Source organism: Pezoporus occidentalis, unplaced genomic scaffold, assembly GCF_034315485.1.
Source record: "Pezoporus occidentalis ecotype Australia unplaced genomic scaffold, CSIRO_AGI_Poc_V1 ctg17, whole genome shotgun sequence".
Lineage (NCBI taxonomy): Eukaryota > Metazoa > Chordata > Aves > Psittaciformes > Psittacidae > Pezoporus > Pezoporus occidentalis.
Genome location: NW_026913531.1, coordinates 551,239 through 567,345, shown reverse-complemented (window position 1 = coordinate 567,345; position 16,107 = coordinate 551,239). Strand labels below are relative to the sequence as shown.

Here is a 16,107-nt window from a genome sequence, read left to right as displayed (position 1 = left end):
GGAAATCAAAATAGTGGTAATTTATTGTGCCATGGGGGAGGGCAAGTCCAGCTCTATCCAGTTCGGGTACAAAACCAAATCTTAAGGAATACGAGAGTTTTGACTTACTAATGATTTCATTGCAGCATTTCAGTTGCATTTTCATGCTTATATATGCCTTCAGTCATGGCATGAGGACAATAGTAGTTGCATAGGCAAGTACTAGCCACTATCGCAGAGCTACACCACCTGTAGCCCAGTGTCAGATGCAGAGGTGATGTCCATGGGTGGGATGGAGGCCTGAGGGCTATGCCTGTCTTCCTGAGCCCCAGCACCTAATGAGCACAACCCATGTTGGGAGAGCTTGATGGTGTCTTGGTGCAAAGGAGCAGCAGCAGCTTCTGTCCTGCTTTGTGCCCAGGTAGACTGTTGTGCTGCTATGCCACACTTACCCTTCAAGGTTAGGTTGAATGTGTTTGAGCAGATGCTTTGTATCAGAAATAGTTCTGCCAGCAAGACTGGGAAAGTGATTGTCCCCCCGTACTCGGCACTGGTGAGGTCACAGCTCAAACACTGTGTTCAGTTTTCGGCGCCTTACTGCAAGAAAGACATTGAGGCACTGGAGTGTGTCCAGAGAAGGACAATGAAGCTGATGAAGGGTCTAGAGAACAAGTCTGATGATGGGTGGCTCAGGGAACTGGGGTTTTCTAGCCTTCAGTGTTCATTCACCAAACTAGTTGTCAAGCACTGGGACAGGCTGCCCAGGGAACTGGCTGAGTCACCATCCCTGGCAGTATTTAAAAGACATGTAAATGTGGGACTAAGGGACATGGTTTGGTGGTGGACTTGGCAGCATTAGGTTAGGGGTTGGAATTGATAATCTAGGAGGTCTTTACAACCTAAACAATTCTATGATTCGATGATAATGCTGGTTCTGGTAACGTGCACATCTGGTTGTTTTGTATCACTGTGTATCAAGGTGTGGGGTGCTGCAAATAGGAGACAGAATAGTGGCAATAAACGGTATCCCAACAGAAGACAGCACTTTTGATGAGGCCAATCAACTGCTCAGAGACTCCTCTATCACCAACAAGGTCACTTTGGAAGTAGAATTTGATGTTGCAGGTATGAATGTACTGTTATTCTGTCTTGCAAGAAAAGTGAAGGAATAAATCCCAAGCACATTGTGAGTGTTCGGCATCCAAGGTGGAGACTTTCTTCTCACATATACAGCATTCCATTTCAACTGACCCATTTGAAACATGTATCTTTTTGTACAGCTTTCTCATTTCACATAGAGAAGCCCTGCAGCGTGCTTCAGAACACAAACAGAAATGACAAGACCTATAGTAAGATCTGGTGACAGTACCTCCTCTGAGTTATTTCCAAACATTTTTCTGCCCTGAGATAGCAATATTCTGCTGAGCAGAGACAAATCCTCTACAGGGCAGCTAATGAAATGTTTTATTAGACAGAAAAGTATTATAAAAGAGTGGATAAGCAGAAAACTGAAGAATTTCACTTACGATATCTCACACCAACAATCTAAATAAAATAATAGAAACTGAATTAATAAAAGCCACAAAAATCATTGTTAATGTTGCTGGTGAGTCTTTATTATTACCAGTGTCTTTTCTTTGTTCTGTAATGTGTTTAAGCATACAGCATACACCTCTAAATTCACAGATTGTGTAAATCAAACAAGTAGACATCATGTATGCGCACTGTTCCACTATGTAAATAGTAAAAGCTTCTGTGATTCTTGTGCTCACCTGGCAGTAGCTCCTTTGAAGTCACGACGTTGGATGTGCTGTATTTTGCATAGTGTGATTGTTGTTAATGCTGTTATAAATCATGAGGTCAAAATCGGGCTAAAGGTTCCTAGAGGAATTCTGTATAATCTTTTAGCATGCACACATCTAGTCTAATGTTAAAAACCCAACAAATACAATATGTACATTCTTATACATAGGGAATTAAGTATTAAAAAGTAAGAAAATCAAATCATTAAAGTCATTTAAATACACCTGACATCCTGTGTGTATTTCAGCGCCTGGACTTGTTTGTGCTGCTCCCATTTGCTCCATGACAGCAGACTCACACTCATGGTTAAACTCCTCTACCACATGTATGTTTATATGTTTCCATGGCTGTAATTTCAGTTGCTCCTTTTCAGGTAAAAGTTCAAACTTTTGCTGGCAGTGATGCCAAAAGTCAGGATTCAGATACAGTGCTGCAGATCTTCAAGGTGTTTTTGCCTCAGTTAGCTCAAGCTGCTTCTCCATTAGTGATGTTTTGAGTCCTTTTCTTGCCAGTAGATGTAAAATCCATGCAGTTACCTTAGCAGACAGTTAAAAATATGTTACACCTGCAGCCACAAAGACCTGAAACTCTTTAAGACTTGATCTGCTGCCTGTCCTTTTAACTGGAAGTTATCTGCCAGCACTAAAATTTCCTCATAATGCTCACAGAACTTGCATACAAGCTAAAAACCTGCAGTCTCAGCAAGCTGCTGGCCTGTGCAATCTCCATAAATTGACTTAAACCTCAAAAAAAAGGAGTTACTATGAAATTACTAATAGTGGTATAAATCACACTTTGTGTGTCCTCCTTCCTTCACTTCAGCACCTGTGTTTCATCTGTGGCTTGTGATGCCGATGTGTATCATCAATTTATGTGTGTAGTCCTAAGCACTTGGAATAGCTGTGCCTTACGAAATTATCTAACACTTTAACTATTTCTTTATAGAATCAGTTATACCAAGCAGCGGAACATTTCACGTGAAACTACCAAAGAAGCATAATGTGGAACTTGGCATCACCATAAGTTGTAAGTGAAAGTGCTTATTTTTAAGACCACGTTCATGGGACGATCTGCAGATAGTGGGTCCTGTACCTATGGGGTCATGTTTATTTCGGTATAAATTTCTTTCTCATTTTTCTAGCAAAAGGGATGATAAGTAGTGCTCTGTCTCTGGTGAAATACCATTCTGTAACAGATTTATGCTCCCCTTCTAGTAGTTAAAGAAGCCAGAAGTTTGACAGGGCTAAAGCTTGACCTGTTCTGCATGCATAGCACATGTTTAACCCCCATTAAAATTATTTATATTTAAAAACAAACAAACAAACAAACAAACAAAAAAAAACTTAAAATAAGTCAGTAGAATTAAGCCCATACAAAAGTATTTCCACAGTTGGGAAGTTTAAAGCAAAGTCTGTAATGGTCTTTCACAGGGTCTTGAACAGAAACCCACTTAACTCAAGGGTTCTCACACGCATGAGCATCCACATATGGGTTATTTTCTGCTTCAGAACCCAGAGTCTGAAGATGCATCCTCAGTCTGTAAAACTAGTGGGCAGTCCTAAATGTGCAGGTCACGTAGCAAAATCCCCTTTCACTAGGGATTTCAGAGATAGCTAAAGAAGATAACAAGGGTCTGCATTAGTCTGTTTCTCAAAAAGTATTTGTTACTGTTGTTTGAAATCAAAGTCGTTTTATACTTACTTATTTTGGGAGCAGACAGTAAATTCTGTGTTAGGAGCAGATTTTGACCAGGTAAACCAGCGTACTGAGTTCAGCCCTTGATGGAAGGAAGAACAATCCATATCAAAGCTAATGGCCTTGTATTTAGTTTACTTAATGGCAGTGCACAATCTGGTCTCATCAGAATTAACATTCCTTTATGGTTGTGACCTTTCTTAGACTATAAGGCTTTCTTCGGCATTATTCATGTGTCTTGGGAGAAGACTGTGCTTTGACTTATATTCTCAAAGCTTTTACCAGCACAATGGAATAAGGTTAATCAAAAGTACAGCAGGGAGCTCAGTGCTAAGAATTACATCTGAGGAACAAATGGAAGACACTGCAGGGCTGTTTGCTTGCGTTGCACACTTGAATGAGTAATTGTTAGACTCCATATGACGTGATGCTTGAAGCAAAATCATAGGTCTACATGTATTTGTGCAAATGAAAATATTGAGAAATGAGAAAACCTGGAGGGAGGTTGTTTTATTTAAATGTTGTTCTTAGTATAGTTTTGTAGGATTATTGTAAAAATATGGTCTTCCTAGTAATTTGATTTGTGCTGCTTTTTGGGGTTTGGGGATCTTGTTCTTTTTTTCTGACTTAGGAGTAAACTTTGAATAGAAATCTAGTGTTCTTGGTATTTAGTATTTAGCACTACTCTTCCAAACTTTGCATACCATCCTGCCTTGGACATTGATTCCAAAGTTAGTGCTTTATAAAATCAGTACTCTGTATAATCAGGGTGACACCTGATTCATCTTAGCATTGCTCTTCGAGTATGCTGCAGTATCTTTAATATTTAAATTAAATGATCTGTTGTATGTAATAATTCCTCTTACTTACAGTATGTAATGCGTATGAAATGTGTCCAGGATTAATTATTTGTTAGATTTTAAAGAATTTATACTAACAACTGAAAGTTTGTAAATTTGCTTGGTAGAAGTCTTGAGTTGCTGCATCTCATGCTTGCTTTTCAGTGCTTTGTTCTGTTCTGCCTAATTAACTCCTAAATGAGGCAGTGTGATTTGAAGAATAGAAGCGGTTTATATTCATTTTGTCAAATTTTTGTCAGGGCACTTTAGCACATTAGCATGCCATTTGCTACTGATATTATTAGAAAGCTGTATGATTTCTTTTAAAACACAAACACCAAGGAAAGCTTGGCAAGGTTGGAATAACCAGTTAAACAGGGATGATAGAGGAGGTCAAGTTTATTCACTTCGGGGCTTGATCGATTTAAGAGTAATCTGTTTCATCCTTTCTATTCTTAATGTAGTGGAGTTAATGGTGAGAAAGTGCTGTCTCTATAAAAACATTACAGAAAAACTCCTGTCCTGGTTTCCATATCCCCAGCTCAGTTTGGGATTTGGATGAGGAAGTCAGGAAATGACCTGACCTGGCATACAAAACACATTTTTTGTCAGAAGGAAAATGTAAGCTTCACCTGGGGTTGGCACCTGGCCATATGCCTATTTTTAAGTGCAAGTGTTCTTCCAAGTCAACTGTTAGGAGGCAGACATCCTGGAAGAGGAATTTATATCATTTTCTTTGTGTTGTTTTCCTTGGCAATAAAGACCAAGTGTGCCTGCATGGAGTTATAGCCAACTGCTTGAAGGCATATCTGAGGTGACAAACAATACTAAGACAGTTAAGCTAATTCATGGTCTTTGAAAACCATGACATGTAATAGGGGAAGAGACTAAGCTTCTCTTAATTTCAGATTTATTAATGCCAGAAAAAGCGAAACAAAATCAAAACCCCTTTAGATAACAGAAACCCCTAGAAAGTAAGGCAGAAGAAAGTTTCATGAGCATCACTGTTAATGTTAATCCAGGGCACTGAGTTTTGGATAGTGCATGTCAGTTAATGGCCTTACCCATTGCTGCCTTCACACACATACTGGACTTCTGTCATCCTTCCCTTATCTCTGCAATATCTGTCTAAGCTTCCCATTAATAGCTCCTTACATTCAATAAAACCCTTCTTTATAGTTTGCAAATTTAAGTGACTATATATTTAATGCCTCAGATACCATCATTTTCACACTCAGTTAAATGGCTGGAGCAATTAGAATGTCTCAGTTCTTAAAATTACATCATCCAAATAAAGCATGACACAGCAGTGTCCGTGTGTGTGTGATTATGCTTTCGTAACAGAGCCATTCCCCAGAAGGATGACTTTCAAGTAGATCTAGTAGTGTTCAAATCTGTTTCAATTTCTTTGCGAGTGACATTGATTCTTAGACTGTGTAATGGAATATAGATTTTTACTTTTTTTTTTTGAGATAAATTTTTGTGCCGCTGGCTACTTTATCCTAGACTTTTTTAAATACCTTGAATGATGTCCAAGAAAATGACTTACTAGTACAGACTGGTAATTTTAGTTAACATCTCCTTTTATTCTTCCCCCTCCGCCTTTTCTTTCTAAGTAAGATTCTGATATCCTTACTGATAATGAACTGCAGCAGCTTGCTTCATTCTCTGAAGCTAATGGGACTGCTCAAGGAATAAGAATCTGCAAAGCTGGTAAGGATATCAGAATCTCACCCAAATTACCATCAGATTTTCTAAGCCGTTTTGACTAGCCAGCTATACTATAGTCTGCTTTATTGCTTTCATACTTAATCAGAAACAAGCATTGTAAATATCTACAGATATTTAGCGCTGACTATGAGAATTTACTCATTAAAGCATGTTTCTGTATATTACGGGATTTCACCTACCAAACTCAACTTCATTTTGCAATGTTAGAAGAAATTATTTTCAAGACAGGGCCTGAAGCATCAGCAGGTTTCTCCGCTGCTCCATGTGAACCAATACTTAAGGAAGAAAAGAGCTACATCAGCCGAATTTTAAAAGGCTCTTTCATCTATTTAATAATGAAAATGTTTTTAAAAAGCCTAATGGCTGTTAACCAGCACCGTGGGTAAGTGGACTGACTTTGTATAAGAACTATTTTTCCATCCCATGAGCATTTTCCTCTGCTTCTTCAGTTTGTTTAGAGTTTGATCAAACTCCAGAACTTGAAGCCAAGCTGAGACTAGTCAGTGAGTTTTGGCTGCGTGGTAGGTGCAGTGTTCCACCCTATAATCTGTCTATGTCACATGGGGGTTTTAGTTTGGATTAGCAGTGGAATAAGAAAGGGGAGTTGTTTGAGGGGTTTTTAACCTAATGGAACAGGTGATGTACAAAACAGACCGCTGATCTTGGCTTCAGGTGGCAGGGGAAGTGTATCTTTACTAGTACAAGAGTACTAGAGTAGAGGCCTGGGACAAGACCTAAGATCACATGGTAATTTAAAGAGAAAGAACAAACATCTTGCTAAAGATCAGCCTTCGGGCTGCAATAATAAGTTTAGTATCTGTACAACTCTATGCACTCTTCAGCTCACTTGTAGTTCATTATAAAGGCTGTCTAAGGTCTCTGTAAAGGTTCAACAGTGGGTAGACTAACGGCTGAAGCAGGGGGGAGAAAACATGAGATTTTTGGTGGACAAGCAGAATGGGTCCAGGAGAGAAAATGAGTGGAGATCCATAACAGGGAGACAACAGACAAGGGAAGAGGCTGAAGTGCGATTGGGGTGGGAGAAACTGGGACTGGAACAAGAAGGCTCGACATGGGTGAGTGGTGAGGTGCTTTGGTTTTAATTGCTTCTTAAAAATTGAAATGAAACATAAAACTGGAGATTTAAAGCTGTACTTGTGTTTCTTCAAAGTTGAATGAATTCATGAGGGTATCTCTTTTTAATTAAGTGGTCAAATACTACTTTCTCAGTGGGGCTCTTGCATCTCTGCTCTCTGGGGAGAGATGAAACACTGGTGTGTATCAGAGGGGATGGAGGCTGCATAATGTATGAGGTGGAGGGCTGCAGAAAGAAAAAGGAGATGATCTCATTGTCAAGGTGGTTTAATGCTACCCTGGGGAGATTTAGGGGTTCTTCCTTTTCTCTGCACTAGAGTTGTGCTGAGATAAGTCATTTCATGGGGTGGAGAGGGAGAGAGATTTTCCACAGGTGGCTGTTTGATTTTCTGTGGAAACCATTGAGATCCTGGGGTCACACTTGCAGAAGTGCTGAGCGTCTGCCGCTGTTGCTGACAATGCCAGTTGTGCTTTGGACATAGAAGTTGTTACATACTTTGAAATATTGTGAGGAATAAAGGCATGGATATCTCAGATTGCTCACTGAAAATTGTCATGCTTTGACCTAAATGCTCCCGTGTTTCCTTTCCTCATCTGTAGAATCAGGATAATAGTACTCAATCTTGCTGCTGAGGACAGCAGCTGTTCACTAGTGTTTGGGAGGCAATTGTAGGCTGTGATGATGTGCAGTACAAAAGTTCAGGAGGCAATCAGTGATTTTATCTCTGCAGCACAACTTGAATAGTTGTACTAAGTATGCCATGAGCATTGAACAAGAATAAAACAAAGTGTGGTGTAGCTGCTTATTAAAGGCTTGTCAGCATGAGGGGATTCATTTCACACGGAGCTGTGTTTGCTGCCTACAAAAAGGCTTTCATCCACCAGACACAATTAATAGTCCAGGATAACTGACAAAATGCTGCTGGATCACACTTACTCAGTGTGAAACTGTAATAACTTTGTGTGCAGTATCGTACCCTTTGCATCCAGATGTACTCTGTGGCTTTGCACTTTGAGCTGTGCTCTTTTCCCCATTTTGGTTCCTCCTCTCTTCATTTTGGAAAGATAATGGATTGTGTTCTTTAGTACTGGTAATTTCTATAAAGCAGCTTCACAAAAAACTATCTAAATATTCAAATCTCAAACTGCAGACATTGTACGGTGGGTGCCATTATAACATCAGAGATTTGTAAAGCAGCCCAGAAGGTAAAAACGTTGAATTAAGAAAGAAATGCTGATTGATGAAAGAAGCCCAAAGAATTCAAGTACATCATGGACCTGTCGCAGAAGACACAGTAGATCCAAGGTGTGAAAGTATGAGAAACAAGCTTATGAAAATTGCACATCTCGGAGAAGATCAGTTGCTGTTCTCTGAATTGCACCATAAGCATTCCCTGAAAGCGTGCTGGTTTAGCAAGTTTCTACAAATTCTTGCAAGCCATTGTACATCTGTCTTTTGGACTTTCAAGGACCTGCATTCGAAATACGGTTATTTAGCAGTTCTTACACAGTCTCTTTGAACATTCAAAGGCTCTCTTGGCCAGGGCGGCCAAGATTAACAAGATCTCTTAGGATATAGTGTTGGAAGTGAGATTATTAGTACAGCGTGTGTTTGCTGTAGGTGAAGATTTTCCATCAAAGAATCACGAGATGCTAACGTAACTGACATCAGGATTTTGTAGGTGATCCTCCAACATGGGTAGCTCTTTGGGTGATTGTCAGTCAGGCATTGGAGCTTAATGAAAAGTACCTTCTGTGAATGAATGCAGAGGCCTTGGTACTGAGAGCAGGAATGACTTATGGCAATTGAAGAGCCCTACGCAAGCAAAACCCATTAGTGCCTTCAGAAAACTGAGAACCTTACACCACGTGGCAATGTTTAATATTAGCCTGGTCTGTTAACAAGAAGCCCAAAAGTCAGTCTGTGTTAACCACATTTACTGCCACCCGCACAGACCAGCTGGTGTACTTCTCACTGGCAGACACACACCATGTATCTTCCGTCACCCTCCAGTTCTGAGTCCACTGCTTATCATATCAGATCTCCCATACAGTCTTCAGTTGGCAAATGGACAAACCCTCTAAATGCAGTCAGCGAAGCTTCTCCAAGAAACATTCCTCTGGAAACAGTCAGTATTCATCGTCTTCTTCCACTGGGGCAGTTTTTGCAACCAAAAGTCAAGCAAAATTACCAAGCAAATTTTCTGGACAAAGCAAAGGAGATCTGTCAAATACTTCAGCACAAGTCAGTAAAGAATTGCAGTGACTGGCACTGTAGAGCCAAGCATGCTTTTAACCATGATGGACAGATAGAAAATTGAAAGATGTGATATACCTCCAAGAATATATGAGTTAGGTGTGCAAGGAGAGGACTGGTGTGGGGTTTACTGATTTGACCATTGCTGGAATTGCAGGGTTTCTAGTAGGTATCTGGGGAAAAGTCCACAATGCTTAAGGCCCAGCAGCAATACAGAGGAGCAAAGTTACTCATTCAAAGAGGCACTTGTTTACCTCAGAGTCACGGTGAAGCTGCTTTGGCAAAATATCATGAGTGGGCTAGCCCACGTTCCTTTACATCTGCTTCTGTTTCATTCAGTGCTTAAAGCAGAGGTATGACAATAATGCTTCCTGGGTGAGAAGGCGGAATCTACTTCACACTAAAGGAGGTGTTACAAATACAGTTTGGCTTATACACAGTTATCACATCTGCACAGCATTTCATAGTAGATCGCTGGAGCTGTACTGTGGTATCTTCAGGTGGTTCAGTCCTAGTCTAACCCAGAATTTAGGCATACCAGGTTTAATTCACTTTGCATCGGTTTCCTTAATTTTGACATTTCTGATTTTTGATGATTATGCAGTCTTACTAATATGCTGCTCATGATTGTATTCACATACATATAATCTAGGAAAAGGAGGGGTATATAATACTAGTAGGTAATGTGTATGAATTACTGATTTATGAGCAGAATTAGCCCATCTGCATATCTAGTAATAAAGTCAGATACTTGTATGTATTCTTTATTACAGCTCCGTCCAGTAGAAAACCTGGGGACCCTCTGGTTATTTCTGATATCAAGAAAGGAAGTGTTGCCCACAGGTAAGACATTCAAGCTCCCAGGAAGAATCTGTTTCCATTGTGTAGCCAGGCAGACTCCAGTTAAACAGAGGGAGCTTGTAAGAGACTATGCTTTGTTGTTGTTGTTGTAAAAAGCAGTTGCAAATGAAAATGCCAGTGTATTAAGAAATAATTGTTTTTAAAAATCTGTCTTTTTTCTATAATAATAATGTTCATACCTTCTAAGATAACTTGCATTCATGTTACCACAATTTCATGCAAGTTTGTTTGCTTGTTCACAGAACTGGGACACTTGAACTGGGTGATAAGTTGCTTGCAATAGACAACATTCGACTTGACAATTGCTCCATGGAAGATGCTGTCCAGATCCTTCAGCACTGTGAGGACCTTGTGAAGTTAAAGATCCGCAAAGATGAAGATAATTCCGGTATTAGCAATGCAGATTTCTGTGTATTTTCAGGACTTTTAGAACACAGGGTTATTCCTTTACATTTAAATTTTAGTGAAATGTCCTTTTCTAAACATGGCTGATTTATGCTAATGCTAATCAGAAAGTGTCACACTAAAAAGAATTTTAATGCAGTATGAAGTTTTGTATTTTACAAGGGCTGTATTGCCTGCAGGAACTGCACTGCAAAATCAAGTCTTCCATTTTCTGGAAAAGCAGTTTCCCCCCAGGTGCAGCCACAGAAGGTTGATCATTACCTTACCAACTTATTGAGATTTTTTCTGCTTTTAAGATTGGAATCGTGGTCAGCAAAGCATGGATTCATAGGCCTCAGTTCTCCAGCAGAGTGGTGAAGTGCACGCTTTATCCACAAACTTACAAACTTGACTTTAGCGTGACTATTCACATGCTCAAGGCAAGGAGTACTTTACACGCTGTGCTGGATGGATGATGGAGGAGCCATGTCTGATCAGTCCCGTGGAAGTAATGGAGCTGCCATCATTTTGCACACCTACACCTATTAATATTCCTGGATATTCCCTGTTATGGATTCCATAAAAGCAGAATTTCTGCCTGGAGATAATAGGGAGAGTTCTGTTACGCATTCTAGTGGCAAAGGAAGTTAGGCAATTATAATTACCATTACTGCTGGGACTTATATTACAGTGTTACTCAAAAGCAGGAACTGTAAATCCACTTGTCTTAAGCTCTGTACAATCTCATAGCAGTAAGGCACAGCCTGCCCCACTTTATCATTGAAAATCAAGTGCAGCTGTTGAAACGGCATTTAGAATTGCACTAGAATTCTCTGTTCCTTTAACTGCTTTTGAAAGGAAACAGTATCTTGTGGGTGTGATCAGTACAAAGCAAAGGCAGATGGACTGAAAGGCAGTTGTGCAAGTTGGCTTACAGAAGTACACTTTGACCCAGCAAAGGGAACAACCACTGTGTGGCGGGATATTGTGGTTAGGTCCCTGCAGGTGGTGAGGTGGGATTTGCTGTACATAGTTTGGTCCACCTTGGACCTTGGCTGGCCACACTGGCTGTGGACTGTACATCCAAAGGGACACCTGACCGACAGCTGCTTTGCAAAACTGAGCAAACCAGCTATGTGATGAAGAGCAAGCTGCAACTACACTTGGCAGAAGATGACAGGAAGAATGCCTGTAGAAGGGAGTTTGAGTTTTCCCCTCACAAGAATGTGATTAAGATTTAAACTATTTTAATTTCTCATTACATGCTTTTTTGAGGAGGGGAAGGCAGGGAGCGGGGCTCCTGCCTCCTTAGGTTCTCTTTTCCATGCTTTCAAACTCTTCCTTCTCATAAATATTTCTAGCTTCTGGCTCTTCTTTCTGCTGTTTTTCCTTCCTCTGCTGTCTCTCCAGCTCTTCCTCCCTTCTCCAGACAGTTGTATGTGTCTCAGAGCTGTGTTCCTCAGAGCCAGCCATGCAGGTGAGACCAGTGGCAGGGTACGTGTCATGTGCTCCCCCAGACCTTGCTCTTCTTTGCCCTTTTGTCTGTATGGATCAGATGTTACTCTGAAGAACAAGGCACTAGTGGACAGGGCAGAGGCGCTGCAGCACAGAGGAGGGTCTGCTTTCATTGAATGTGGTTTCCAACAACAACTATCCACAATTGCATCACAAGAAAAGACAGAAGGAAAATCTCAAAAACGTGAGATCCAAAACCATGGTAATTTGATTGTATTTCCTCCCCAGATGGAAGTACGTTTTCAGCAGGTTTTATCTTCTTTTTTTCCCCACCACCAGATTCCCAAACTGAGAAAAATTTTATCTCCTGATTAACCTAATGTTTTGAATATCAGAGCTCTCTGCTTTCATGGCAAAACTGGCCTTGGTTGTTAATTCAGGCCACCTGCATGCAGTGTTCTTGGATAGCTTGTATTTGTGCTGCCTGAAAATAGCACTGAAGAGAACAGTGTAGCAATTTCACATTTGTTGCATTCTGCCATTAATTTTAATAACTATGGCTAGCCAGAAGACAGACATAATGGACCGGTCTCCTTTCCAGTCATTCACTAAGAGCTATAAACTTCCAACTCTCATGTGGCAGGGCTGCTCTGTGATTAATAACTTCTTACTCACTCACTGTTGATAGCAGAGAAACTTCAACCCTTGGCAAATACTGGCTATTACATTTTTAATTAGCTTGATGGATTACTTCTCATCCTTCAGGTGAAGCCTTGCACCATGTCCGTGCCACACCTGTGTCACCATCATCAGCATTAGATCCCAGAGGTTTTGTTGGTGCTCCATAAATGCTGTAGCAAGCAAGCAAGAGCTGCCACTCTTCTGCTGTGCAGTGGCAGCTTACAGCACTGTATGCCAGCCAGAGGCTTCCTGTGGGGTCTTGGGAGGTGGGCACACGTGGAAAGTGTATGTCAGATAAGGTGTAGTTGATGTGAACTGTGCCAAAACACTACTGATAATGCCCCAATTAGGAATGCAAGGCCAACACTAGGTGTGAAAATCCCAGGATTCTTTGCTGAACAAACACACTAGTTCTTCTCACCTTTGGTTCTATATGTGCACCATTTTCTTTAGGGTGGATAGCAAGGGGGAAACAGGAGGGAGCTGGGGTGCTGGGAAGTTAAAGGCCTACATTTTCTGCAAACTGGGGAGGAACAAAGTTCCCCCACAGATATTAATGTTTCTCCAGCTCTGCTTAAGTACTGTGTTCAGCATTAGAAGAAAGCAGCTCTGAACCTCTGCTAGTGATGCAGGTAGCTCTTTTTCTTCTAGTTTTTCTGTGGGCAGGAACAGGAATGGGGACATTTGAATTTTCTAACTTGTCTCAGGTTAGTTCTGGTAACATTTATGGGTGTGCGCCCGAGACATTCTCCACCCTCAGTGAGCCCTTCAAAATGTCATTACCCACAGATCAAGGGAAAGCTGCCCGGCAGGCCAGTCATCCTGGCTGAATACCAATATCATAAGATGGGCAAGGGAGCATTTGTTATTTTGATACGAGGAGAAATCTTTCGTTTGAGATTTTAAAATGTCTCTTCCCAACCCAAAGATAGCACAGCTGATTGTTCTCCTGATGTGTAGTTCTTGATAATATTTAAAGAGCACTGTATAAGTATAGGAGCCTTTCTTGTTGCTGCAACACCCGTTGGGTATTGTTTGAGAAAAATACACTGTATTTAAGCTTACCCAGTGATGAATTTTTCCCCATTTCCGATGATTGGTTGGTGAGATAAAAATTACACAATAATGCTAATTACTTCATCCAATATAATGAAACAAAATCTAATGGAGTTACTGTTAAACTTCATTTATGATTCAGCATTCAGAAGCTATTTCTGATTCTGTTACAAAAGCTTAAAGCTTGTCCATTGGAAACATTTGAATTTGAATTATCTTTGATCTCCTGATTACCTTCCATTCAGTTCAAGAAACAGACTAGTACCAGTATTTATACAATAGTATAATTTGCCTCCTGGCAAATGTGGCCAACAGGCTCCTGGACTGCATCAGGCAGAGCACTGCCAGCAGGCCAGGGGAGGTGATCCTTCCCCTCTGCTCATCCCTGGTGACACAGCTGGAGTGCTGGGTCCGGACCTTGGCTCCCCAGTGCAAGAGAGACATGGACATAGTGGAGCAGGTCCAGTGAAGGGCCACAGGGATGATGAAGGGACAGAAGCATCTCTCCTATGAGGCAAAGCAGGGTAAACTGGGTGTGTTCAGCCTGGGGAAGAGAAGGCTCAGAGAAGACTTTTATCAGTTTATATAAATATCTGAAGGGAGGTTGTAAAGCAGATGGGGCCAGGCTGTCTTCAGTGGTGCTGTAACAGGACAAGAGGCAACGGACACAAACTGAAACACAGAAAGTTCTCTCCAAACATCAGGAAGCACTTCTTTACTATGAGGGTGACAGGGCACTGAAACAGATTGCCCAGGAAGAGTGTGGATTCTTCTTCCTTGGAGATACTCAGAAACCATCTGGACACAGTCCTTGGCAACCTGCTGTAGGTGGCCATGCTTGGAATGGGGTGTTAAACCAAATGACCTCCTGAGGTCCCTTTCGACCTCAAATTGTAATTCTGTAACAAAATAGCCTGAAGTTATATTTTAATAGGAAAGAAGATGTAATTTTAAATGGAGTAAAATTGAGTCTTAATAGAATGAGGAGCGTTTTTCTATTGACTTAAGTGTAATCAGGTTTTGGCAATAAAAGAAGAAATTGCACAAGAGAGAATATTTTTTTCAAAATTAATCCAGTAGAATATGATTAAGAAGCGTATCTGAAATGTAATCCTTTGAAAATGTTGTCTGATTACCAGTCACTAGACTGAATGTGCTATTTTTTTCATTCCCTCTTTCGTAAGAAACCAATTGCATCCCCTTGGCATTTATTGCAGATGAACAGGAGAGCTCTGGAGCAATTATTTATACCGTTGAGCTCAAGCGCTATGGTGGGCCTCTTGGAATTACAATCTCTGGTACTGAGGAGCCTTTTGATCCCATAATCATTTCCAGCCTTACAAAAGGAGGATTAGCTGAAAGGTAAATTGGAATGTAAATTATTTTAAAATGTTCTTTTTTGAAGGTAAAGATTTATTTTGTTTACCTGCAGATGCTAATTTTCATGATTTAGCAATTTATATTTTTACAGTTCTCTGAATCTGAGTTTATCATCTTTTTACTGATGCTTTTTGATCATTGCCAAGTTCAGGAGCATGAGCAATATCTTAACAGGATGTTCTTGCACATACTATACAAGACAGAGTGGAAGACTGTGGTCCTTATTATAAATCACCTATAGTAATGACTAGTCAATCAGACTGCTCAGTCACAGGACATTTTAGCAGCCATTTAAAAGCAATAGCCCTGTGCAGTAGAACAGATAAAGAAAGCACTTCGTGTGTCTGCATTTATCTGAACTTACCATATACTTACATGCCACTTACCATATACTCACACTGCATCTGTAGGTGCACTTACATACACCATAGCAAGCATTATCTAAGGATAATACTTGAATCATACTTCACCATTTCTCATCATGGTAAGTGGTGAATAGAGAAGAATGAAAATGCTAAGGTTTTCCATTGCCCGTTACTTCTAAGATGGGTACTGTCATTGCAACTTTGGTGGTGGATTCAGAGAGAGAACACAAAACATGACACTGTGCAGAGCCAGAATAAACAGTGCATTTACACAGAGAGAATTTATTTTCTTCTCTTGATGTGATCCATCCTGAAAGCCGTGTTTGTGAAAGAGCTGTTACCTGCTCTCACTGCCATTATCTCTTATATTGTGAGGCTTCTAGAAACTTGACTTATTTCAGAACTAAACTGCACTGTCTGAGATTGCTCTTAAGCAGGTGGGCTGCAATGAATATCATCCACAGGTGATTAACTCAACTGCTGCAACACAGAAATCCACACCTCCATGCCTCAGCTCTGCTATTGT

At 40.6% G+C, this 16,107-nt stretch overlaps 1 protein-coding gene across 16 annotated transcripts in view; it reads left to right on the top strand.

Annotated features, from left to right (window-relative positions):
* The window catches only part of GRIP1 (glutamate receptor interacting protein 1), a 324,193-nt gene that overhangs the window by 286,342 nt on the left and 21,744 nt on the right, over window positions 1-16,107 (top strand). For 14 of the 16 annotated variants that reach the window (XM_062613670.1, XM_062613666.1, XM_062613679.1 and 11 more), the window contains 5 exons: window positions 959-1,104; window positions 2,728-2,808; window positions 10,173-10,242; window positions 10,503-10,648; window positions 15,054-15,198. In XM_062613670.1, coding sequence (XP_062469654.1) covers window positions 959-1,104; window positions 2,728-2,808; window positions 10,173-10,242; window positions 10,503-10,648; window positions 15,054-15,198 — 588 coding nt within the window. The remainder of the gene's footprint in view (window positions 1-958; window positions 1,105-2,727; window positions 2,809-10,172; window positions 10,243-10,502; window positions 10,649-15,053; window positions 15,199-16,107) is intronic. The other 2 variants (XM_062613673.1, XM_062613675.1) reach the window with 2 other exon arrangements.